Genomic DNA, 27,701 nt, shown 5'->3' on the forward strand with positions numbered 1-27,701 from the left:
GGCATTTCCCAATAACCACCATTCTACTTTCTATCTCAATGTATCAGACTAATATAGGTTATATAAGTGGAGTCAAACAATATTTGTCCTTTTGTGTCTTTTATTTTACTTAGCATAATGTTTTTAAGGTTCATTCATGTTGTAGCATATATCAGAATTGCATTCATTTTAAAAGAGGAATGATATTGCATTGTATGTATGTATAACATTTTGTTTATCCATTCATCTGTTGATAGACACTTGGACTGTTTCTACTTTGGGGTATTGGAAGTCACACCACTTTTTTTTTTTTTTTAATTTTTTTTTTTCAATGTTTATTTATTTTTGGGACAGAGAGAGACAGAGCATGAACGGGGGAGGGGCAGAGAGAGAGGGAGACACAGAATCGGAAACAGGCTCCAGGCTCTGAGCCATCAGCCCAGAGCCCGACGCGGGGCTCGAACTCACGGACCGCGAGATCGTGACCTGGCTGAAGTCGGACGCTTAACCAACTGCGCCACCCAGGCGCCCCCACACCACTTTTAAGTGGAGACTTTTGGAGCATAAATCAGGAGATTTAATGCTCATTCCCATAGTATCACAAAGGGATTTGATTGCTTTGTATAACCTCCAATCTCCCCCAAACTTAAGAGGGTTTCAGGGAAATGTGCATCTCATGTAAAAAAAAAATTAGTTAACTGAAATATTGATGCTGAGCTTTCATGAATAAATGAATCAAACTAAGCTTGGTTGGCCTATAACTTTATTTAAGTCTCCTTAGGACAATACCTCTACTTTCTCTTTTTCCTTCAATTAAACACACACACACACACACACACATACACACACACACAAACACACACACGTTTACAGAAAGATACCAAGAGACTACCAAGAGACAATTAGCTGATGCACCATCTCTAGAATTATTTGTAGAATAATTGCACTTAATTGTGCAACACAGCACAAAACTGCTTCTCCGTGAGCAAGTCCAGAGAGCACTTTCTCCAGGATTCCTTTGTCCCTGTGCCAAGCTTTTAGTAGCAATTGCATCATTTCCAAACTCGAGGTGTAGCCAGCCTATCAGAACACGTAGAGGAAATCTGGCTTACTTCTGCCAGTCCTATCAACACCTGGAGCACAGCTCTCCCCTGGACCTTTGTGCAGAAGGTGGCTCTTAGCTGCGGGTAGACAAGGATTGAACCAGAGAAGGAGTACAGAGCAGAGCCATGAATATTATCTTGGATCTCCTCCTTCTTCTGCTCACCATCATTTACTCCTATTTGGAGGCATTGGTGAAAATTTTCATTCCCCAAAGGAGAAAATCTGTGGCTGGGGAGACTATCCTCATTACAGGAGCCGGACATGGAATAGGCAGGTCGACTGCCTATGAATTTGCAAAACGGAAGAGCAGGCTGGTTCTGTGGGATATTAATAAGGTAATGGATTCATTTGCCCCATCTTTTAAAGTCATAAGTAAGGCATATGTTTCGAAAATTATTTGACTTAGCATCTGCGTACCTTTGTATTTTTATTTTTTAATGTTTAATAGCTAACTTCCCTGGTGCCTTATTCTACATGCATTGGGGTGGTTTGACGAAGGGAACATAACTGAGAACTAAGCAGTGATTTTTTTATGCCATGATATTTAAGTTGATAACACAGATTCAGGAGCCAGGCTACTTCCAAGCTTCCAGTTTCCTTATTTTTGAAATGAAGATAATACCTCACAGGATGGGTAATAACAGGTGTTAGCAAACTCTGGCTAATGGAACAAACCTGGTCCTTGGGCAGGCTGTTGAGCTGGCAATGTTTTTTACCTTTTTTAAGGGTTGTCAAAGCAACAAGCAAATAAAGAAACAAAGAAGAACATCCGACAGAACCTCTTATTGCCTCCACTCCTACCCACACAATCCTAAAATATTTACTCTCTCGCAGTTTACAGGAAAAGTTTGTGGACTCCTTGGCAAGAGGATTAAACAAGTGAATTTTATGCACTAAGAACAATATCTGTCCATACTAAACATAAGCCATTTTAAAAACAACAACAACAACATGCAGTGGGTCAGGCTTTCTCTTGAGCATTCATATTTTTCTTTGTAAACATTATATTAGCTACTCAAAAATAAAACTGAAATTTTGTATCATTTCCCCTACACTTGTGAATTCTGGAAGTCCATAAAAATAATACACAGAAAAATGTGACAGGATTTTTAGGTTGGAAAAACTGTGAAGTTTTTTTAAGAATCAGATTTTCAGGGCACCTGGGTGGCTCAGTCAATGATGCGTCCAACTTTGGCTCAGGTCATGATCTCATGGTTCATGGGTTTGAGCTCCACATCGGGCTCTCTGCTGTCAGCACAGAGCCCGCTTGAGACCCTCTGTCACTCTCTCTCTGCCCTCTCCCCATCCATGCTCACTCTCTCAAAAATAAACATGAAAAAAAAAATCAGATTTTCCACAGATCACAGTGAGATTTTAATTGCCACTATATTACTACTCTCTGATGTTCTTTGCTGTCATGTCCAGTTGTCCTATTTCTTAAAGCCTTCAAAAATGTCATTTTGGGGCACCCGGCTGGTGCCCTGATCAGTCGGTAACGTGTACCTCTTGATTTCAGGGTTGTAAGTCCAAGTCCCACGTTGGGTGTAGAGATTACTTAAAAATAAAATCTTTAGGGGCACCTGGGTGACTCAGTCAGATAAGCATCCAATTTTGGCTCAGGTTGTGATCTCACAGCTCATAGGTTCAAGTTCCATGTCAGGCTCTGACAGCTCAGAGCCTGGAGCCTGCTTCGGATTCTGTCTCCCTTGCTCTCTGCCCCTCCCCTGTTCGTGATCTGTCCCTGTCTCTCAAAAATAAATAAATGTAATAAAAAAATTTTTAAATAAACAATCAATTTAAAAAATTAAACAACAAAAAAAAGAACAAAAGACCTGGCAGGTGGCATTTCTCTTCCCTAGTTCCTCCTCCCCCCACCCAGCCAAGATTGCCCAACACTGGTGGGAAACAGCTCCAACACTCTCCATATAACTTTCAAACACTGCTTGCCCTGACTTGAGTCTGAGATGCCTGTGGGACATTCTGGTGAAGATATCTAATATGTGGCTGTATATTTAAATTAAAGAGCTTTGTGTTAAAGATATATAAACTCGAGGGGTGCCTGGGTGGCTCAGTTGGTTGGGTGTTAGACTTTGGCTCGGGTCATGATCTTGTGGTTTGTGGGTTCAAGACCTGCATCAGTCTCTGTGCTGACAGCTCAGAGCCTGGAGCCTGCTTCAGATTCCATCTTCCTCTCTCTGCCCCTCCCCCACTCACACTCTGTCTCTGTCTCTCAAAAATAAATAAATGTTAAAATTTTTTTAAATAAAAAATAAAATAAAATAAAATCTTTAAAAAAAAAGTCACTTGATCTTAGAAAAGTAGTTCTTCTCTGGTTCTTTCCAGACAGTAAAGAATACTGTACAAGGAAAAGTTGATACATTTTGTATAACATACACAGGCATTTAATAGATGAGTTGATATACAGGGAAGTGATTTGGCATCAGTTGGTCCTTGAAGAGATTCCAATGAGCTTTCTAGAAGGGGACAAGATTTACAAATTGAGAAAACTGCTGTCTGCTGTTCTTAGGCATTCATGAAAGAAAGAAAGAAAAAAAGAAAGAAAGAGGAAAGAGAAAAAAGAAAAGAAAGAAAGAAGTATAAATCCAGGAAAAAGTCTTGATAAAATATAACCTTTTAATCTCTTTCTAGCTATGTGTTTGGGAGAGATGACTGATATTTATTACATTTTTTATTTTTTTATTTAAAAAATTTTTTAATATTTATTTTTGAGAAAGAGAGAGAGAGAGAGAGAGAGAGAGAGCAGGGGAGGAACAGAGAGAGAAGGAGACATAGAATCCAAAGCAGGTTCCAGGCTCTGAGATGTCAGCATAGACACTTAACTGAGACATGCAGGTGCCCCTATTGATTACATTTTTTTAAATTCCAGTGACAAGGAATAAAAATGACTTATTTAAGATTCTGCCTGAAGGATGAGTCACCTAACCTCATAGGGTATCTTTGAATCCCTGAATTTTATGATTAAACAATGAAGGTATTAAGGGCACCTGCATGGCTCAGTTGGTTAAGCAACCAACTCTTGCTTTCAGCTTGAATAATGATGTCCTGGTTTGTGGGATTGAGCCCCAAGTCTCTGCACTGACGGAGCCTGCCTGAGATTCTCTCTTCCCCTCCCCCACTTGCATGTGTGAGTGTGCTCTCGCTCTCTCTCTCTCAAAATAAAAAAAAAAACAAAACTTAAAAACCAAACATTCAAGGTGTTAAATGATTCACTGTAAGGCTATAAATGTAACTCAGATCTCCTTTAACCTGTGGAAGGTGCCAGCTCTCTTGGTTATGGCTGACTTCTTTTGCCTTACTTAGAGTCATGTTAGCAGTGTGCCCTCATTCAATCTGAACTGTTGCTTTAGGAACACTCTGAAAAGTGGAGTCACTGCAAACTGGGGTTGAGGTTAAAGCAAGTATTTTTGCTTAAAAAAAGACAAGACATTACATTTTGTAGTTCTCTAGCTCGGGTAGAAGACTGACACATAATTAATTCTTTAATCAAAGCATCTGATGAAAGCTCTGGTCATGAATTCTCTCTACTGACCATGAGTCTAGAGACAAAAAAATGCATGGTGGTTCTTGTAATCTGACAATGAGCAAGCTATGTCTAAATTGGTGAGAGAAAGGGGCGCCTGGGTGGCTCAGTCGGTTAAGCAACTGACTTCGGCTCAGGTCTTGATCTCACAGTTCATGGGTTTGAGCCCCGCATCGGGCTCTGTGCTGACAGCTCAGAGCCTGCTTCGGATTCTGTCTCCCTCTCTCTGCCCCTCCTCCACTTGTGTTCTGTCTCTCTCTCTCTCTCTCTCTCAAAAATAAATAAAACGTAAAAAAAAAAAATTAAAAATAAATAAATTGGTGAAAGAGCTCCTCTCCTCCCTCTTTACTCCTCTGCAAGCCCCAAAAGGCTATGAGGGGATATTGGCTCTGTGACTTTGTGTCCTATGAGGGTCTGTTCTTTGGGATTTCAGGCTGCTACTCTGGGGCTGAGCCTGAGGTAGTGGAATATGAAGGACCCAAGGGAGGCAGCACTGGCTAAGGGAACCACTTGCCACTCACTCAGGGACCGCCTCAAGTAACAGCCACACTGTGAACATCCCGGTGTGAGAAAAGGGCTTTCAGGCGGCCTTGCCTCTTCATCACAGGGAAGAATCTACAAATTGTGAGAGGAAAATATAATTAAAAAAAATTTTTTAATGTTTACTTTTCAGAGAGAGAGACAGAGCATGAGCATGAGCAGGGGAGAAGGGAGACACAGAATCCAAAGCAGGCTCCCCACTGTCACTACAGAGCCGGACGTGGGGCTCAAACCCACGAGCTATGAGATCATGGCCTGAGCTAAAGTCAGATGCTTAACCGACTGAGCCACTGAGGCACCCCAAAAAGTGTAATTTTTAAAACCTTATAATCTCTATAAAATCAACAGATGTCAAAACTTGAAAAGAATTCTAGTTTTCCGGAAATACAGATCAAGAAACATCAGGACAGTTTTATTTTAGGAAAAAGGTCTTTGAATTTAGGCTGAAAAAAAGTTTCTCTATATCCATGTCTTGGGTTTCTGCATACAAAGTTACTATAAACGTATTACGTGTATGAAGTTGTTACATAGATGAGACTCTAGCCATGGCCTTTGCCCATTTTCACTCCAAAACACTTGAACATAATATTATATCACCAAGAGTGGTAGCATTGCCTCCCTAGGAAAGGCTTCCTCGAATAAGGATCCTTCTTTCTCCTTCCCTCCTAGTGGCTTAAATCAGAATCATCAAGAAAAGTATGACAGGCAGAGGCATATGGTTAAAATTACCACTAGTTTAGAATTGCTACCTGGTGCTTTACTGCTACTATATGGTTGGTGCTCAGCAACAATTTGACAATCTGTCAAATGAAAAGCTGAATTTTCTTTTCTTCTGTGTATCCCAAACCTCCATTCATGACCCCACAAAGAGCAACATCTTTCAAGCATGTTCTTCTGTCTATGAGAGTAGTCTGCTTTTAAAAAACTGCCTCTTGAGGAACCTCTAACCCAAGATAAAAAGCTGGAAAAACATGAAGGGTGTTTGGTTTGGTTTGTTTTGTTTAGATGCAGAATGGCTGTTGAGAATGTAGTCAAACAAGATAAAAACCCATATCTGGTATGAGCACTCACTGGCAGAAACACCACATACACTCCCTTTGCAAGTTAGGCAGGCAGTGTCTCTCACGAAGCTTTTGTACAAACAAGGAGGGCAAAGGGGCGCCTGGGTGGCTCAGTCAGTTAGGCGTCCGACTTCAGCTCAGGTCACGATCTCACAGTCCGTGAGTTCGAGCCCCGCGTCGGGCTCTGGGCTGATGGCTCAGAGCCTGGAGCCTGCTTCCAGTTCTGTGTCTCCCTCTCTCTCTGCCCCGCCCCCGTTCATGCTCTGTCTCTCTCTGTCTCAAAAATAAATAAACGTTAAAAAAAAAAATTAAAAAAAAAAACAACAAGGAGGGCATTTTGGACATGAATTTTAATCTTTTATTTGTTTGTTTGTTTGTTTGTTTGTTTGTTTATTTTTAAAGTAGGCTTCATGTCCAGTGCAGAGCCCAGTGTGGAGCCCAACATGGGGCTTGAACTTGCAAGCCTGAGATCAAGACCTAAAAGGACAGCAAGAGTCAGACACTTACCCTGAGCCACCTAGACATCCCATGAGTTTTAATCTTTAAAGAAATATCTTCTCCAAGTCTTTCTCCCTTTGTCTTGTCCCCTAACTGACCTACATCTTTCTACATTTGTTTTTTCCAATTACAGCACAGTGTTGAGGAAACAGCAGCTGAATGCAGAAAACTGGGGGCCACTGTGCATGTATCTGTCGTAGACTGCAGTAACCGAGAAGACATTTATAACTCTGTAAAGCAGGTGAGATTTCAAACTACAAATTCCTTCAAATAATTTTGTATCTATTTCCATGGGCAGTGGAAAGATTCTTTATGGCTGCCGGATTTAAATTCTATTTTAGCCTCTGCTAACTAAGGTGGTTGTATGAATAAGGAAGGATATACATTTCTTTCCTTGTATAGAACCCACTCAACCCTGCCTATTATTATTATTTCATATTACTAACCAATTTCTTTCTGATCAGAAGTTTGAGCAGTGGTATAGAGTGACAGAGAAGAGATTCATCACCAGGAGAAAGAATCACTTTCTGAGTTTTATCTTAATCCTATTACTTTTGCAGTAATTCCTTTTTTTTTTCTTTATTTTCTCTATGGTATTTTATTTATGTTGCCAGTAATCTAGTCTTCTATAGAAAATGTAATGTTAGTAATTATTGTAACAATTTTTAAAAGAGTAAATATCAAATGAACCAAACACTCTGATAAACTACTGCATCCTTTAATTTCATCTCTACAATAACTCTATTAACCTCATTTGACAGATGAGCAAACTGAGATTTTGCTCTGCTAAGGAGGAGTTAAGCCAGTCCACGATCATATAATTAGTAGGTGGTAGAAACAAGACTACTCAGTTAGCACTATAAAAATGTTTGATCAGAACCAATATATCAATTAATCAACACGAATATTAATTCACTTTATAGATAAAGTTTAAAAATCTATGATTTACATAATATGAAAATTCAGATGTTAAAAAACATAGTTTCTCCTAACTTTATGACAGTGTTCTCTTTGCATCCATTTTTTGGACTAAAGCTCTTTCCAGCCTGAACTCTGAGATTTCTTATCAAGTGGAATAAAGAATCTAATTCGTGGATGACATCAGCCCCAAAACTTTGAGTTTCTATAACATACCCAGTAATTTTTTTCCCTTCACAGGTAAAGAAAGAAGTAGGAGATGTAACCATCTTGGTGAATAATGCTGGGGTAGTATATCCAGCTGACCTTCTTAGTACCAAGGATGAAGAGATTACCAAAACTTTTGAGGTCAACATCCTAGGACATTTCTGGGTGAGTGTGAGAAACGTTTCTGGTTTGTGCATGTCTGACTCATCCTCTTAAGGTACATGAAGTTTGTAATTGAGTTCACACCTTTATATTTGCCTAAAATCAAGAATTACCAAATTAATTTGAGTGGAAGAGTCTCTGAGAGAAGGACACAGAGTTTGAAGAGACACAACTCACCAGAATGTAGGCTAGTTGGTCTGTCGTATCCACCAGAATTTAACACAAAACATGGCATGGATGGACCAAGTGCTCAAAAAATACTTGTGGAGTTTTGCTAAGGGTTGTCAGTATACATTTTTTCAGTACTTTAGAGGAAATATATACAATATACATTCACTTGTGACCTCATGTCATGGAATTTTAGAACTGAAAGGACAACATAAATCACTACTTCTATGTATGTAGGGGTTGGACATTTTCTGCATGGGACTCAGCTAAGCTCTAGATCCATGTTGGAACTTAGATAGATGGCTCTACAAACCTCTTGTAGTTGGTTAGTAGAAGACTGAAATATACCTTTGTAGAAAACATTTCTATGGATTAATCTTACAGTGCCCCAATATCAGTGTAGAGCAAATCTGGATTCTGGAAGAGAGAAGAAAATAGATATGTTCTTTCCATCTTCCCCAACCCCTCACACATGGTAATGAGGATTGATTATTATGACCACAAAAGTACATAGAGACCTCCTGTGTTAGTTGTCTATAGCTGCATAACAAATTTATTAAAATTTAGTGGCCTGAGTTGAGACAGTGGAGTAGTAGGGGGACACTATGCTTGCCTCATCCCTCGAACTCAGCTAGATAAATATCAAATCATTCTGAACACCCAAGAAATTGATCTGAGGACTCAGAGAACAAACTACACAAATAGAGGGAGAAAAGAGGCCACATCATGGAAATAGGGACAGACTTCAGTGAGCAGCACAATATCCACAGTGGAGGTTTGAGCTGCTTACACCAAGCCTTGCCCATCTGTGCTCTGCAGGTACTTTTATATGAGGGCAAGTATACCTGAGAGCCAGAGCAGCAGTGGGCCCCTCCCGAGAAGACCAGCACAAACCCCCACATGCACCAAGTCTACTGACCATAGAGTGCTGCAAAGCCTTAGCTACAGTGGAAATAAGTTCTGTCCTCTTTTAACAAGAAGACCAAACCATATTAGTTGAAACTCACCACACAGTGGACAAGGTCCAAATACTCCCCACTGAAGGCAAGGAAAAACTCTGCAGTGTACTGACCTGAGGGAAAGAGCATCCAAAACACAACAGCGGAGTGTGCATAGCATACACTAGAAACACTTCATGAAGCACCAGAACCTGGACCTCTTCTTAATAAAGCCATTACTCTCAGGAGTAGGAAACATAACAGGCTTTTCTAACACAAAGAAAACAAATATCTAGACAAAATGCCAACACAGAGGAATTCATTCCAAAAGAAAGAACAAAAAAGGTCATGGCCAGGGATCTGAAACAGGTATAAGAAATATGGTTGACTCAGAATTTAAAACACAATGAAAAGGATACTAGCTGGGCTTGAGAAAAGCATAGAAGACACCAGGAGTCCCTTACTGCAGAAATAAAAGACCTAAAATCTAGTCAAGCCAAAATAAAAAATGCTATAACTGAGATGCAAACATGACTGAATGTAATGACTACAAAGATGGAAGAAGCAGAGGAATGAATAAGTGATATAGGAGATAAAATTATGGAAAATAATTAAGCTAAAAAGAAGAGGGAAAAAAATATTGGATCACAAATGTAGACTTAGCAAACTCAGCAACCCCATAAAGCATAATAGTATTTGCTTCATAGGAGTCACAGAAGAAGAAAGAAGGGAAAAGGGCAAAAGGTTTATTTGAGCAAATTTTAGCTGAAAACTTCCCCAATCTGGGGAAGGAAAAACATATCCAAATCCAGGAGGCACAGAGAACTCCCATCAAAATCAATAAAAGCAGGCCAACACCAAGACATATCATAGTAAAATTTGCAAAATACTGAGATAAGGAAAAAATTCTAAAAACAACAAGGGAGATAATCCCTAACTTACAAGGGAAGGCAAATAAGGTTAGCAGCAGATCTAGCCATAAAACTTGGCAGGCCAGAGGGAGTGGCATGGTATATTCAACATGCTGAATGGGAAAAACATGCAGCTGAGAATACTCTATCCAGCAAGGCTGTCATTCAGAACAGAAGGAGAGATAAAGAGTTTCCCAGACAAACAAAAACTAAAAGAGTTTGTGACCACTAAACCAGCCCTGCAAGAAATATTGAAGAGGACTCTTTGAGTGGGAAAAAAAGACCAAAAGCAACAAAGACTAGAAAGGAACAGAAAAAAATCTCCAGAAAGAATGACTTTACAGATAACACAATGGCAGTAAATTCATATCTATCAATAATCACTCTGAATGTAAATGGACTAAATGCTCCAATCAAAAGACATAGAGTATCAGAATGGATAAGAAAATAAGACCTATCTATATGCTGCATACAGGACACTCATTTTAAACCTAAAGGTACTTCCAGATTGAAAGTGAAGGAATGGAGACCCATTACCAAGCTAATGGACATCCAAAAAAAAAAAAAAAAAAAAAGCCAGAGTAGTCATATCAGACAAACTAGATTTTAAACCAAAGACTGTAATAAGAGATGATGAAGAGCACAGTATCATCATATAAGTCTACTGCCAACAAGAAGATCTAACAATTATAAATATTTATGCCCCAAATTGAGAACACCCAAACATATAAATAACATAACATGACATAAAGAAACTCATTGATAATAATATAATAATAGCAGAGGACTTTAAACCCCACTTACAACAATGGACAGATCATCTAAGCAAAAAAATCAATAAGAAAACAATGACTTTGAATGACACAATGCACCAGATGGTCTTAACAGATATATTCAGAACATTTCATCCTAAAGCATAAGAATACACATTCTTTTTGAGCACACATGGAATGTTTTCCAGAATAGATCACATACTGGGTCACAAATCAGGCCTTAACAAATACAAAAAGATTGAGATCATACCATGCATATTTTGTGACCACAACACTATGAAACCTGAAATCAACCACAAGAAAAAACTTGGTAAGAGCACGATACATGGAGGCTAAAGAACATCCTACTAAAGAATAAATGGGTTAACCAGGAAAGTAAAGAAGAAATTAAAAAAATACATAAAAGCAAATGAAAATGAAAACATGATGATCCAAAACCTTTGGGATGCAATAGTCATAAGAGGGAAGTATATATCAATACAGGTCTATCTCAAGAAGCAAGAAAAATCTTGGGTGCCTGAGTGACTCAGTTGGTTAAGCGTCTGACTTCAGCTCAGGTCACGATCTCACAGTTTGTGGGTTCAAGCCCCGCATCAGGTTCTGTGGTGACAGCTCAGAGCCTGGAGCATGCTTCTGATTCTGTGTCTCCTTCTCTCTCTGCCCCTCTCCTACTCATGCTCTCTCTCTCTCTCTCTCTCTCTCTCAAAAAAAGAAATAAACATTAAAAAAATCTTTTTAAAAAGCAAGAAAAATCTCAAATATACAACCTAACCTTACCTGTAAAGGAGCTAGAAAAGGAATGAAGCCTAAAGGAAGGAAATAATAAAAATTAGAGCAGAAATAAATGATATAGAAACAACAGAAAAGAACAGTAGAACAGATCAATGAAACTAGAAGCTGGTTCTTTGAAAGAATTAATAAATTGATAAACTTCTAGCCAGACTTATCAAAAAGAAAAGAGAAAGGACCCAAATAAATAAAATCATGAATGAGAGAGGAGAGATCACAACCAACACTACAGAAAGACAAACATTTAAAGAAGAATATCATGAAAAATTGCATACCAACAAATTGGGCAATCTGGAAGAAATGAAGAAATTCCTAGAAACATATAAACTACCGAAGCTGAAACAGGAAAAAATAGAAAACTTGAACAGACCCATAACCAGATAAGAAATTGAATCAGTAGTCAAAAATCTCCCAACAAAAAGGGATGTCTGGGTGGCCCAGTTGGTTAAGCGTCCGAATCTTGATTTCAGCGCAGGTCATAATCTCACAGTCAGTGGGTTTGAGCCCTGCATTGGGCTCTGCATTGACAGCAGGGAGCCTGCTTGAGTTTCCCTCTCTCCCACTCCCTCTGCCTCTCCCCTGCATATTCTCTAAATAAATAAATAAATAAATTTTATTTAAAAAATAAATAAATAAAAAGATTTTTAAAATTTCCCAACAAACATAAGTCCAGGGCCAGATGCCTTCTCAGGGGAATTCTACCAAACACTTAAAGAAGAGTTAATACCTATTCTTCTCAAATTGTTCCAAAAAATAGAAATGGAAGGAAAATTTCCAAACGTATTCTTGTATTCTTGTATTCTACAAGGCCAGCATTACCTTGATTCTAAAACTGAAGACCCCATGAGAAAGGAGAACTACAGGCCAATATCTCGAATGAACATGGATGCAAAAATTCTCAACAAGATACTAGCAAACTGAATCCAACAATACTATTCACCATGATCAAGAGGGATTTATACCTGAGATGCAGAGGTGGTTCAATATCCATGAATCAATCAACATGATACACCACATTAATAAAAGAAACGATAAGAACCATATTATTCTCTCAATAGAAGCAGAAAAAGCATTTGACAAAGTATAGCATCCATTCTTGATAAAAGCCTCAACAAAGTAGGGATAGGGGGAACATACCTCAGCATCACAAAGGGACCCACAGCTAATATCATCCTCAATGGGGAAAAACTGAGAGCTTTTCCTTTAGGGTCAGGAACAAGACAGGGATGTCTGCTCTCTCCATTGTTATTTAACATAGAACTAGAAGTCCTAACCTCAGTGATCAGACAACAAAGAGAAATAAAAGACATCCCAATCAGCAAGGAAGAAGTCAAACTTTCACTATTCGACATGATACTCTATGTAGAAAACCCGAAGGGCACCTGGGTGGCTCAGTCAGTTGAGTGTCCGACTTTGGTTCAGGTCATGATCTTGAAGTTCATGAGTTCAAGCCCCACATCGGGCTTGCTGCTGTCAGCGCAGAGCCCTTTTGGGATCCTCTGTTCCCCTCTCTCTGTTCCTTCCCCACTTGTGCTCTCTCAAAAAGAAATAAACATTAAAAAAAAATAAGATGAAAACCCGAAAGACCCCACCAAGAAATGGCTAGAACTGATACATAAATTCAGTAAAGTTGCAGGATGCAAAATCAACATACAGAAATCTGTTGCATTTCTATACACCAATAATGAAGCAGCAGAAAGAGAAACCAAGGAATCAATCCCATTTACAATTGCACCCAAAACCATAGGATACCTAGGAATAAACCTAACCAATGAGGTAAAATATCTGTCCTCTGAAAACTACAGAACATTTTTGAAAGGAATTGAAGAAGACATAAAGAAATGTTAAAACATTCCATGCTCAAGGATTAGAAGAAAAATATTGTTAAAATGTCTGTACTATCCAAAGCAATCTTCACGTTTAATGGAATCCCTAACAAAATACTACCAGCATTGTTTGCAGAGCTAGAACAATCCTAAAATTTGTATGGAACCACAAAAGACCCTGAACAGCCAAAGCAATCTTGAAATAGAAAAGTAAAGCTGGAGCCATCACAATTATGGATTTCAAGCTATATTACAAAGCTGTAGTCATCAAGACCATATAGTACTGGCACAAAAACAGACACATAGATCAGTGGGACACAATACAAAATCCAGAAATGGACCTACAACTATATGGTCAACTAAACTTCGACAAACCTGTTAAGAATGTCCAGTGGAAAAAAGATAATCTCTTCAGCAAGTGGTGTTGGGAAAACTAGACAGCAACATGCAGAAGAATGGAACTGGACCATTTTTTTACACCATACACAAAAATAAATTCAAAATAGATGAAAGACCTAACTATGAGACAGGAAACTATCAAAATCCTAGAGGAGAACATAGGCAGCAACCTCCTTGACCTTGGCTGTAGCAACTTCTTACTAGACATATTTCCAGAGACAAGGGGAAAAAAGCAAAAATGAACTACTGGGACTCATCAAGATAAAAAGCTCTGCACAGAGGTGCCTGGGTGGCTCAGTCAGTTGAGTGTCATGATTGCTCAAGACATTGATTGACTCTTGATTTCTGCTTGGGTCATGATCCCAGGACTGTGGGATTGAGCCACGGGTCAAGCTCTGTGCTGAGTGTGGAGCCTGCTTGAGATTCTCTCTCTCTCCCTCTGCCCTTCCCCCCCTACTCTCTCTCTCTCTTAAAATAAAAATAATAAAATAAAATAAAAACTTCTGTACAGCAAAGAACACAATCAACAAAACTAAAAGGCAGCCTACTGAATGGTAGAAGATGTTTGCAAGTGACATATCAGATAAAGGTTTAGTATCCAAAATCTATAAAGAATTTAGCAAACTCAACACCCAAAAACACAAATAATCCAGTTAAGAAATGGGCAGAATATATGAATACACATCTTTCCAAAGAAGACATGCAAATGGCTAACAGACACATGAAAAGATGCTCAACTTACTCATCATCAGGGAAATGCAAATCAAAACTAGGAAGATATACCACCTCATATCTGTCAGAATGGCTAAAATTAACAATACAAGAAACAACAGATGTTGGTGAAGATGTGGAAAAACAGGAACCCTCTTGCACTATTGGTGGGAATGCAAACTGGTGCAGCCACTCTGGAAAACAGCATGGAGGTTCCTCAAAAAGTTAAAAATAGAACTACCCTGTAATTTAGCAATTGTGCTACTAGGTATTTAGTCAAAGGATACAAAAATACTAATTCAAAGGGGCACATGAACCCCGATGTTTATAGCAGCATTATCAACAATTGCCAAACTATGGAAAGAGCCCAAATGTCCATTGGCTGCTGAATGGATAAAGAGGATGTGATGTATATATACACAATGCAATATTACTCAGCCATCAAAAAGAATGAAATCTTAGCATTTGCAATGACATGGATGGAGCCAGAATGTATTATGCTAAGCAAAATAGTCAGAGAAAGACAAATATCATGATTTCACTCATATATGGTATTTAAGAAATGAGACAGGTGAACATAAGGGGAAAAAAGAGAGAAGCAAACCATAAAACAGACTTTTTTGTTATTATTTTGAGAGAGAGAGCAAGAGCATGAGCAGGGGAGGGGCAAAGAGAGAGGGAGAGAGAGAATCCCAAGTAGGCTCCATGCTCAACTTGGAGCCTGACACAGGGCTCAATCTCACAACAGTTAGCTGAGCTAAAAGCAAGAGTCTGACACTCAACTGACTGACCACCTAAGAGTCTGTGCCCCCAGACTCTTAATGATAGCGAACAAACTAAGGGTTGATGGAGGGAGATGGGTGGGGGATGGGTTAAATGGGTGATGGGCATTAAGGAGGGCGCTTGTTGGGATGAGCACTGGGTGTTAACAAGCACTTCTACTTGTTAAAACAAACAAAAATAATTTAAAAAATTAGTGGCTTGAGGCAACAATAAGTGTTTATTTTCCTTTCACAGTTTCTGTGGGTCAGAAATTTGGGAGTGACTTGGTTTCCCAGTTCTGGCTCTATGAATTTGCATGGGGTCCATAGGGTGTGTTTATAAAATTCTCATAAAATATTATTAATATTTCTCACAAAACAGTAAAAGCTTTTTGGAAATAAAGAAAGACTTTTTATTTCCCGTAACATCAATATATAATACATGATGTTACAAAGAGGGAGATAACTAAATCTATTCATGATGGATAATGATTGTAAATCAGGACAGAACTCAGCTGTTTCTAGTTAACTTGCTATAGTTAAACATGATTTCAACTCTTCTTATTAGAATGGTAAAACCCTAAACTAAAAAAAAAAGTTACATGATACCAGACTACCATAGGAAATCTTCTCAGTTCTGAAAACTCTGAATTTTTCCCTTGATATTATTGTTCATATGATATATCCATAAAGGAGATATTTGATTGCTTCTGAAGGCAAGACAGAGGAATATTAAGATGAGTTCTTAGCATGTGATATTCAGTGCACAGCCCTCAATGCCAATTTAAACAAATACATTTCAATCTTTTTCATTTCTGTAGAAGTAATCATGAAATCTTGGCACATATTCCATTTCATCACAAAAGTCTCAAATGCTCTTTTTTCTTAAAAATAAAACTACCTACTTTTGAAACTTAACACCTGTGCCATTGTTTTTTTTCTTTCTTCAATGATCTTTAAGATCACAAAAGCACTTCTTCCATCAATGATGAAGAGAAATCATGGCCACATCGTCACAGTGGCTTCAGTGTGTGGCCATGGGGTGATTCCGTATCTTATTCCATATTGGTAAGTATTATTTTCCAGCAATGCCATATAGATAGATGGATGGATACATAATACATACATACATAATACATACATACATACTCACATACTTTTAAGGGTTTATTAGACCTTAGATTCTAATCTTCATAGCAGGGTTATCTATGAAACTGGTTGTAATTGTTTAAAATATTTTCAGATTTCTGAAAACTCCTCTGTAAAGCAATGAAATGTAATGCCATGTTTCCATCATATCTTGGAATGAGTACATGTTGATAAAAGAAACAGGGAACCCACGGACTAAGAAGTAAAACATACAGAAGTCCAAATGAACATAAATGTATTCCATAGCCTGCATGCCCAAGATAAGCTAATTAGGGTGACCCCTGAATCAGAACATTTTCCAGTATTCTCATGCCATGAAAGATTGTGTGTGTGTGTGTGTGTGTGTGTGAGAGAGAGAGAGAGAGAGAGAGAGAGAGAGAGAGAGAGAGGAACAGAGACAGAGACAGAGAGATTAAGAGAAACCGTCTACCTGATTAAAAGATGCAGATAGTACACTCCATGATCTACCAAGGACACAAAGAGAAAAGGTTGAGAGGCCCTGAGGATACACTATTTGCAAAATATCTTTTCCTTATAAACTTCTTCAATGGCATCTCATTTCCTTACTTCTGCTTTATATCAACTTCATAGAAAAATTTAACTTGCTAACATTTGGTCCAGTTCTTTTTGTAACAGTCAACACATGAGTATCAGTGGGAGGGTGTAGGGGTGCATAATTAATGGATTTATTATTTACTTATACATAATGGTTAAGGTTAAACTGAGTCATGGACAAAATTACTTCTGACACTGAATGTGGTCACAGACATGGCTACATTTCAATGAAGTTAAGGGGTCATTGCACAGACATACGGTGTTTCAAGCTGTCTCTAGCATCTTTTTTTAATGTTTACTTATTTTTGAGAGAGAGAGTGAGTGGGGGAGGGGCAGAGAGAAAGGGAGACACAATCTGGAGCAGGCTCCAGGCTCTGAGCTGTCAGCACATCTTAAAACACAAGTAAGAATTTCACAGATTAAACATTTGCTATTGTTTTAATGTTTAGAAATGTGGAATCCCGATATAATAATACTTTTCCGTTTTCTCTTCTCCCTTAAGAAAGCATCCAGTCTTTAACTTTACTGTTCTTCTTGTCACCTGGGTCAAAACTACAATGAATAGGGGCACCTGGGTGGCTCTATCAATTGAGCATCCAACTCTTGATTTCAGCTCATGTCACCTGCATTTAGAAACGAGAAAATCAGGGGTGCCTGGGTGACTCAGTCAGTTAAGCATCCGACTTTGGCTCAGGTCATGATCTTATGGCTAGTGGGTTCCAGCCCCATATCAGGCTCTGTGCTGACAGCTCAGGGCCTGGAGCCTGCTTCAGATTCTGTGTGTTCCCTGCTCTCTGCCCCTCCCCCGCTCATGCTCTGTGTGTCTCTCTCTCAAAACTGAATAATTAAAAAAAAAAAAGAAAGAAAGAAATCAGAAAATCAAAGAAGATAAAGTGATATGCTGAAGACTGCACACACAACACACATCACCTAAAGTCTTTTTACTCCAGATTTTCACAATGAAATTAAGAAGCCAAAGTGGCCTCCAGTGTCAAAAGAGAAACTAGCAACTAAGTTAACAAGAGAGGAGAAATGTATACGGTCCCACAGAAGTTTCAATGTAGATATTAGTTATGTAGTTTTTCTAAATACGTCTTTCCTGATTCATATTTTTCAAAATAAGACAGCAATTAAAACTGATTAGGCAAGAGTTTGAAGACTGAATGGAAAACCTTACCTGTAGGGTGGAAAAGTAAGCAGTAAGCCAGTTAATACATTACTAGGATTTGTTCTATTGCTATCGTCGCTAAGTAAGAAACTGGTACATTTAAGAAAAAGTAAATGAAAATTGATGACCAAGTGGAAGATTTGGAAAATTGGCTTCTACTTATTCTCGAACCAAATCAGCATTGCCTTCTTACAGAAAGCTGGAGAATGTGTTTCACTGTACCTTAGCTAACAATGGTGGGTAATTCTCTTACAGTTCCAGCAAATTTGCTGCTGTTGGCTTCCACAGAGCTCTGACATTAGAACTTGAAGCCTTGGGAAAAACTGGAATCCAAACCTCGTGTCTCTGCCCAGTTTTTGTGAATACTGGGTTCACCAAAAACCCAAGCACAAGGTGAGGTCAAAGTCAAGTCAGGATGAAAATATGGCATGAGAAATTGACCTGAAAACTGTAGGAGATTTTTAGGTGGGTCAACTGAGAAAATAGAAAAAAGTGAAAAAGGAAAAATGTTTTTTTTTTTTAATGTTTATTTCTTTTTGAGAGAGAGACAGATCAGGAGTGGGGTAGGGGCAGAGAGAGGGAGACACAGAATCTGAAGCAGGCTCCAGGCTCCAAGCTGTCAGCACAGAGTCTGATGCGGGGCTCAAACTCACAAACTGTGAGATCATGACCTGAACCAAAGTTGGATGCTTAAAAGACTGAGCCACTCTGGTACCCCAAAATGTTTTTCTTAATGTCGTATTGCCTTTTTCACTTTGAAATGAGATGAACAAAGGGAAAAAATTCATTGAGGACTGGCAGGAGTGACCAGCTACCGATGATTTAGGCAATTGGGGTTTATTTGTGATCAGGTTAAAGGTTCATCACACTCAGGTGCCAAGAGGGAGTGAAGGGGTGGGGCAGGCTGGAGAGGTGTGCTTTTTTTTTTTTTTGCTTTTTTTTTTTAATGTTTATTTATTTTTGAGAGAAAGAGAGAGCGAGCACAGGCAGGGGAAGGGAAGAGAGAAAGAGGGAGACAGAGAATCCAAAGCAGGTTCCAGGCCCTGAACTGTCAGCATGCAGCATAACATGGGGCTTGAACTCACCAACCGTGAGATCATGACCTGAGCCGAAGTCAGATGCTTAACCAACTGAGCCACCCAGGCACCCCAATGTGCTTTTTTTCCTTTAAGTTTATTTATGCATTCATTCTGAGAAACAGAGAGAAAGAGCATAGGGGGAGGCGCAGAGAGCAAGAGGAAAGAGAGAATCCCAAGCAGGCTCCTAGCTGTGCTGTTAGCACACAGCTGAACGCAGGGCTCAAACCCACAAACCATGACATCATGACCTGAGGCAAAATCAAGAGTCAGACACCCAACCGACTAAGCCACTTAGGCGCCCCTGGATAGATGTGCTTAGGGGATGTCAAGAATGTCCTCTCCTGGAAACCCACTCCCAAGATGAGCGATACCTAACATCCCCTTCTCCCATTTGTGGTTCATCCTCCTCAAATAGAGTATGGAAAGGTACAGATATATGCCCTTTTCCATTTTCCACAGTGCTAGCATGAAGTACTCCAATATCTTTCAAACTTGTCTTGTCCTAAGAATCATCACCTATGCTTCCATAAACAATAAATGTTCTTAGGGTCTTCCTTAGAGATTCTGATTCAGTAGTCTGCAATGAGCTCCAAGAATGAGTTGTTTTGTTTTGCTTTGCTTTGCTTTGCTTTACAAGCAGACCTACCAGGTGAGTCTGGAGACAGGTTTGGAAAACATTGATGTATTAAATATAATCACAGCATTTGATTACCACCTTGATTACCATTTGATTACCATTACCACCTTGTCCTCTGTGAAAGTGCAAATGTTCTTAGAAGCAGCAATAAATTGAGTCCCTAATCCTTTAGTCAAGGTGAACTTCTATGACAACTTTGTCTCTGGTAAAGGAGGATTTGAGACCATAAGAGAGGAGAAATTGGTCCTGAAAGGAGAGTAAAAAGGCAGAAAGGTGAGCAGAAGGGTGCTAAAATTAAGATACCTTCTTCACAAATTTGCCTCAATTCTGGTATTTTTCTGCTGCAGGTTAATAAAATCTGAAGCCAGCTTATTTCTGGAGGGGAATTAGTCCTAAATACATTCATTCAAAAGAGCTAACAGATTCTCCTTTAAGCTTAGCCTCATTTGAAGCTATCAGCCCTGAACTCTGAATTATCTGGGTTGTCTCTGGAGCTGTGGTCACCCCCTGGCAGGGGAGTCCTTAATAGTGTTAGGCCATAGATACTTAGCAGTAATACAATATTTAAGTAAATACTATGGTACGATTGGGACTCTGGGCTCAGTTTTCCTAAAAAGCAAACTGGGCCTAATAAAAACCCTCCTGGGAAGCATTTAAGCTTAGTGTATGCCAAGAGAACCAGATGAACTGGTAGGGAAGGCACAATAGATGAGAAGAGTAAGGCTAATAAGATCCTAGGTGGTGTGGATGCCTGGGAGCAACCCCAGAGTCTGACAGCCAATGCTGAAGATGTGGGATTGATTACACCCAGACTGCTGGATTCTGAATATTCCTCGGCAAAAGCTAACATGTCCATAAAGTGAGGTTTGGCTCAGAGGCTGGGTTGATGAAACCAGCTAGGAAAAATCAGGGAGACAAAAGGCAGAACCCAATAATTTAGAGAGGTATTGATTTGTATTACTCTCTGCTGGCTTACTACTCAATGCCATGGAAACCTCAATCACATAATAACCTGTAGTATATCACAGAATATGTCAGGGAAGGAAGTTATAAATTCATTAACTGCTTACTTAACTCTTCTACACAACCTTTTTTTTTTAAATTTTTTTTTAACGTTTATTTATTTTTGAGACAGAGAGAGACAGAGCATGAACAGGGGAGGGGCAGAGAGAGAGGGAGACACAGAATCTGAAACGGGCTCCAGGCTCTGAGCTGTCAGCACAGAGCCCGACGCGGGGCTTGAACTCACGGACCGTGAGATCATGACCTGAGCCGAAGTCGGCTGCTTAACCGACTGAGCCACCCAGGCGCCCCTACACAACCTTTTTATTCACTGGCCGTTCAGCCCATGCCTGGACATCTTCATTTTGATGCAACACTTCCAATCCATTTACATTTTAAACTCTAATCATCATCTTGAACTAATGGGCATTCTACACTGGGCCTGTGGTTATGAATAAATATTCGAGAACCCATGTAGGGGCACCTGGGTGGCTCATTTGGTTGGGTGTCCACCTCTTGATTTTGGCTCAAGATCCCAGGGTCATGGGATCAAGCCCCGCATCAGGCTCGAGCTAAGCATGGAGCCTGCTTGAGATTCCCTGCCCACACCTCTCCCCTGCTCTCTCTAGAAAGAAAAGAAAAAAAGAGAGAAAGAAAGAAAGAAAGAAAGAAAGAAAGAAAGAAAGAAAGAAAGAAAGAAAGAAAGAAAGAAAGCCCATGTACACAGTCTTCAGTATAAGCAAGGCTACACCTCCAGTAGCAATGCTATACTCCCTGTGCACATCTGGAACTCTCATTAAATTGCAGTATAGGTGATTCAGAGGTGGATCTCAAGTACGGAATGCCTTCAAATCCAGCTTTATGGGATAACTCCAGAAGAAAGAGAGTATGCTTAGCAAAGCTTTGTATTAAATAAGCCTGAAGAAAGATGTCAGATGTTTCCTTTCTGTCCCATGAGTAATCCTACCCACCATTCTGCCTTGCCTCTTCACATCTGTCATTTAATTCCTCTCCACCCTTTTGATATTTTGACTGAGTGAGCCATAAAACATGCATACCTGGTGTGAAAGTTTAAGACTGTGATAACAAAACATTCCCATGGCATGTGGGGGTGGGGGTTGGTGGGGGCAGGTGGTGTTTGTGCAGTGAATCCTGGAACCTTTTAAATCCTAATTTGGTGATATAAATTAATTTTCCTGCCTTTGTTAATTAAAACGACAACAAAAAGAACCAAACTTTTTTCTTCTTAATCATAGACTATGGCCTGTATTGGAGACAGATGCAGTTGCAAGAAGCTTGATAGATGGAATACTTACCAATAAGAAAATGATTTTTGTTCCATCATATATCAATCTACATCTAATACTAGGAAGGTAAGTACAGCACAAAACATCTAAAATGCTAAAACACCAGTGGAACTACTGTCATGATGAAGAGTCTTTCAGTTGTGAAAGTTGCTGTGGAAACTCTCTGTGCCTGAGGAGAACGGTTACATTGTCTCTGTTATTGCCTTATTCAATCTATAAAAAAAAGAATGATTCATTTGCTCTAACATCTCCTTTAATCTTTGCCAGAGACTATTTCAATAGAAGGAAACACAGTTGCAAGAGAACACAGTATCACTGAAAATAAAGGGTCTATTTAAAAGCCTGCTGGAGTTTTGACTGAAATTACATTGAATCTATTGATCAATTGGGGGAGAAATAACATTAACAATTTTGAGGCTTCCAATCCAAGAAAACAAAGAACCCAAAATATCTTTCCATTTTGTTCTTTTATCTTCTTCAGTATCTCCACACAACATTTTATAGTTTTCAGTGTAAAAGTCTTACACAGCTTTTATCAGGTTTATCCCAAAGCATTTCATGTTTTTGATGGTATTTCAAAAGGCAGTTAAAACAATTTTTCTATTTCCCATTGTTTGGTGCTGGTGTGTGTGTTTGATTTTTGCATTTTATCTTGTATTTTAGCAACCTTGCTAAACTCATCTCTAGCAGTTTTTTGTAGATTCTAACAGATTTTTTTTACAGATTATTTTAGATGATAGTATTGTCAGCAAATAAAGACACTTCTTTTCCAATCTGTATGGTTTTTCTTCTTACTATATGACACTGGCTAGAACTTTGCATGCAATGTCACATAGGATTGGTGAGAACATACATGAAGTAGTCTTCTTGAGCTTAGAAGAACAGTACTCGGTATTTCACAGTTAAGTATAATGTTAGCTGTAGATGTTTTTTCATAGATGCTTTTTATCATGTTGAGGAAGTTCCCTTCTGTTACTATTTTGATGAGAGTATTTACCAAGAGTAAATATCAGTTGTCAAATGCTTTTGCTGATGATATTAAGATCATATGTTCTTTCCATTTTAGTTTGTTGATATGGTGAACTACACGGATTCATTTTAAAGAATAAACCACCCTCGCATTGTAATGTCTTTGTCTGATATTGCATCATGATAATATTGACTTCATAGAATGAGTTGGAAAGTACGCCCTCTTCTTCTCTTTTCCAGAATAGCTTGTGTGGTATTGGCATTATTTTTTCTTTAAACATTTGGAGAATTCACCAGTGAAGCCATCTAGGCCTGGTGCTTTCTTTAAGGGCAAGTTTTTAACTATAAATACAATTTCTTGGGGCGCCTGGGTGGCGCAGTCGGTTAAGCGTCCGACTTCAGCCAGGTCACGATCTCGCGGTCCGGGAGTTCGAGCCCCGCGTCAGGCTCTGGGCTGATGGCTCAGAGCCTGGAGCCTGTTTCCGATTCTGAGTCTCCCTCTCTCTCTGCCCCTCCCCCGTTCATGCTCTGTCTCTCTCTGTCCCAAAAATAAATAAAAAAACATTGGAAAAAAAAAATCTTCCCTTATTGTACTTGTAATATGTTTAGAATGTCTGATTCCTGATATTGGAAATTTATATTTTTATTTTTCTGTTCTCATCAGTCTATCTAGAGGTTTATCAATTTAGTGATTTTTCCAAAGAACTAGCATTTGGTTTCTTTTATTTTTTTTTAATCTATTTTTTTGTGTGTTCTATTTCACTAATATCTGTTCTGATCTTTATTATTCCTTTTATTCTATTATTCACTTATTGGCTCTTCTTTTTCTAGTTTGTCAATGTAGAAACTGAGTTCATTGATTTTTTTTTCCAGCATAGGCACTTAGCGCTATAAATTTCCCCCTGTGTACTGTTTTTAGTTCTGTCCCTCAAATTGTGACATTCTATGTTTTCATTTATATTCTGTTAAAATGCTTTCTAATTTCCCTTTTGTATCATAGTTTACTTAGAAATGATTTTTTTAGTTTCTAACTTTTTGGAGATTTTCTAGACATTTTTCTGATTTCTAATTTAATTAAACTTTGTATGACTTGAATGTTTTAAATTTACTGAGACATGGTTAAGTTCAGAACATGGTTTATCTTGGTAAGTGTTCCACATGCACCCAAAAAGAATGAGTATTCTGTATTGTTGAGTTTTCTATAAATGTCAGCTTATGTCAAACTGGTTGATAGTGTTGTTCAAATCTTCTGTATTTTTCACTGATTTTCTGTTTATTTTATCAATTATTGAAAGGAGGCTCAAAATCTGTAGCTATTGTGAATTTGTCTGTCTTCTTTGCTTTTCTTTCCATTCTCGCTTCATGTATTTTGAAGCCCTTTTATTATGTGTATAAGCAATTAGGATTATTTTGTCCTCTAAATGAGTTAACTACTTTGTCATGTTGGAAGTGACCTTGTTTATCCTTGCTACGAAATCTACTGATATTAATATAACCACTTCAGCTTCTTTATATTAATATTATCTTACTGAATCTTTTTCTGTCCTTTTACTCTGTCTTTTACTCCTATTTGTTTCCTTATATCTGAAATGTGCTTTTGTAAGCAGTATATAGGTGTTTGTTTGTTTGTTTGTTTGTTTTTTACTCTAATTTGACAATCTATCGGGGCAATTTAATAGGGGGTATTTAGACTCTTTACATTTAATATGATTATTGATATAGTTCTAAAACTTACTTTAAAGCTTGCTATTTGTTTTCTATTTATCCCATTTAATCTTGGTTCCTTTTTTTCTCTCTGCCTCCTTTTGGTTTGATTGAATACTTTCATGTTTTTATTTTATTTCTTGTGTTGGCGTACTAGCTATAATGCTTTGTTTTGTTACTTTAGTTATTGCTTTAGGGTTCATAGTATGCATCTTTAACTTATCACAGCCAATCTCCAAATGATATTATACAACTTCATGTACAGTCTAAGAACCTTACAATGCTATACTTCTATTTCTCCCTTCCTACTTTAGGCTATGATTGTTGTACATTTTACTTTGACTACATAGTTTTTGTTTGTTTAAACAGCCAATATCTTTTTAAAGAGATTTAAATAACAAAGAAAATTCTTAAATGTTCATCCATGTGGTTAATATTTCTAGTGCTCTTTATTCATTTGTATAGATCCAGACCTCTATCTGGTATCATTTCCCCTCTGCCTGAAGGGTATCCTTTAACAGTTTCTCAGGGAAGTTCTGCTGGTTATGAATTCTTGCACCTTTTGTATGTTTAACACACTCTTTATTTTGCCTTAAGTTTTAAAAGATACATTCACTGATCTAGGTTGGTAGATTTTTGTCTTTCAGTACTTAAATGATATTCTCTACCACCTCCATGATTTCCATATTATCTCTGCTAGAGGCTGTTCTATCATTTTTAAAGGAACACAATATAATAAAGTTGATTAGGAACGAAGGTCCCACCTAAGTTCAAAAACCACTTTACCACTTACCAGTTCTTTGACCATGGATAAGCTATTTAGCCTCTATGGCCTCATATTTTCCATATATAAAATGGGGATGGTGATAATACCTCCTGTCTAAGCATACCATAAGAATAAAATAACATAACACAAGGAAAGCCCCTGCCATTAAAAAAGACACAGAAGTCAGATGTTAAGGGTTTAGGAGGTAGAATTTACATAGAATTCTAGGAAGAGGGGGTGCTTGGCTGGATCAGTTGGTAGATCATGCAACTTTTGATATTGGGGATATAAGTTCAAGCCTCACACTGGGTGTAGTGATTACTTTAAAAGACCTTTAAAAAAATGCTAAGAAGAAATAGGATTATTTACCCAGAAGAGATAATCTCTCAGCTTTCTTCTGAGGGACAGTTTATAATAAATTGAAATTATGTCAATGAGAACTATACAAACTTGATAAGCTCTTGGGTCATTTTGAAACAAATTCATATAAACTGCTAATTTGGAATAGACCAATTCAAGAACAGTGGACAAACTGCATTGCTGTGTCAATTTCAATCTTCCATTTTAGCTTAAATAGACTAACTTAAATTAGCCTAACCTTGACCTCGTAGCAACATCATCTCAAGAGTTGACTAAGTGTTTTGTTGCCAAGCAACTGTAGGAAATGAGTTTCGTGGGATTCCTCCTCTCTTGGGGCTCAACCAGGTCATATTAATGTAGAAAAAATCAAAATCATAGAATATTTGCATATGAACAAGAGAATGAGCATCCCTATCCTGTCAGAGTTGGAGAAGAAGTATCCCTGTACAATAAACAAGAGTCTCAAAATCTTTGGTACTATTGTGGAGTTGTCATGGTGGTTTGTTACTGAGCAACTGGGAAATATAGTTAATATTCTCCACATAAAATTCCTTTTACAGACATAGACAATTTTGTGAGCAGATGCAAGTATTAACATGGAGGTTTCCTTGTGAGAATAGTTACAAGGCATGTACAAGTTCTCTTATATTTGTCTTTCTCTCAGCCAGAACTTCCCTGCCTCTCTGCTTATTCATCCATCTTCCACTCTACCTAAGGCAAGGATGTAAATCTTGCATTAGTCAACAATACCAAAGTATTTTTCAATATGACTTTCTTTGCAGATGACTACATCTGCTTTCTTATATTCACATGTCGGCTCTTCTTTTCATCTGCCTGCTCAAATCTTACCCATCCTTGAACACTTTTGAAGTTTCCCTTCACTATTCCAGCCCATATTAATCCTCCTCACAGTTATAGTCCTTAATTAGAGAAGGCTAATATTTTTTAATAATTATTTCAAGGTGATCTCTCATCTCATTTTAGCCTCTCCGCTCAACAATAAGCTCCTCAGGCAGGAGCTGTTTTTCGAGGACTTTTGTCTACCTTATTATAAAGTACATAATGGATATTCAGTAAATAGTTAAGGACGGGTGGAGGGAAGGATGGAGTGGGTTCTGGTGGTGTCTCTCTGTGAATGCTTAATATCAGGGTTCATGGACAGTTTCAGCAGTAAGTCCAGACCTTCAGTTTCAGATCTTTATCACATATAATCTCATATAAGATTTTACTAATATGAGAAGACTTGAAGAGTGGTATATATCAGTGCTTTCCTTATATATCTCTAGTATTTGAACGATGAATATTAAAACACACACACACACACACACACACACACACACACACACACACAAAGGAAAGAGAGGTTGCTGTGAAGGAAGAAAGGAAGAACAGAGAAAGATTAAATGCAAACCAGATAACTCTCAAGGTATTCTAACTGACGACAAAAAAGAACTTCGGTGTCAAAAATTTTTAATTGAAAACTTTTCTACTTTTTTTCCCATACAGATTTCTTCCTGAACGTGCCTTGGCAGCTATAAATCGTTTACAGAATATTCAATTTGAAGCAGTGATTGGCCACAAAACCAAAAGGAAATGAATAAATGAGCTCCAGCCAGAAATGCAGCTTAATGATGTAAATCTAAGTTTAGAATTAATGCTTCAAAGCTTTATTTCACATTTTTCAATAATGTTAATAATAAAAACTTTGGTTTGACATTA

The 27,701-nt window shown here is 38.2% G+C and overlaps 1 protein-coding gene across 1 annotated transcript; it reads left to right on the top strand.

Annotated features, from left to right (window-relative positions):
* Positions 1-1,107: 1,107 nt before the first annotated feature.
* On the top strand, positions 1,108-27,701 carry HSD17B13 (hydroxysteroid 17-beta dehydrogenase 13). Its single transcript, XM_025921689.2, has 7 exons — positions 1,108-1,418; positions 6,857-6,964; positions 7,882-8,013; positions 16,248-16,354; positions 18,414-18,551; positions 22,133-22,249; positions 27,489-27,701. The coding sequence occupies exons 1-7, from the start codon at positions 1,209-1,211 to the stop codon at positions 27,577-27,579; spliced, it is 903 nt and encodes a 300-aa protein (XP_025777474.1). The 5' UTR covers positions 1,108-1,208; the 3' UTR covers positions 27,580-27,701.

Source organism: Puma concolor, chromosome B1 (assembly GCF_028749965.1).
Source record: "Puma concolor isolate L17-30 chromosome B1, mPumCon1.1.hap2, whole genome shotgun sequence".
Classification (NCBI taxonomy): domain Eukaryota; kingdom Metazoa; phylum Chordata; class Mammalia; order Carnivora; family Felidae; genus Puma; species Puma concolor.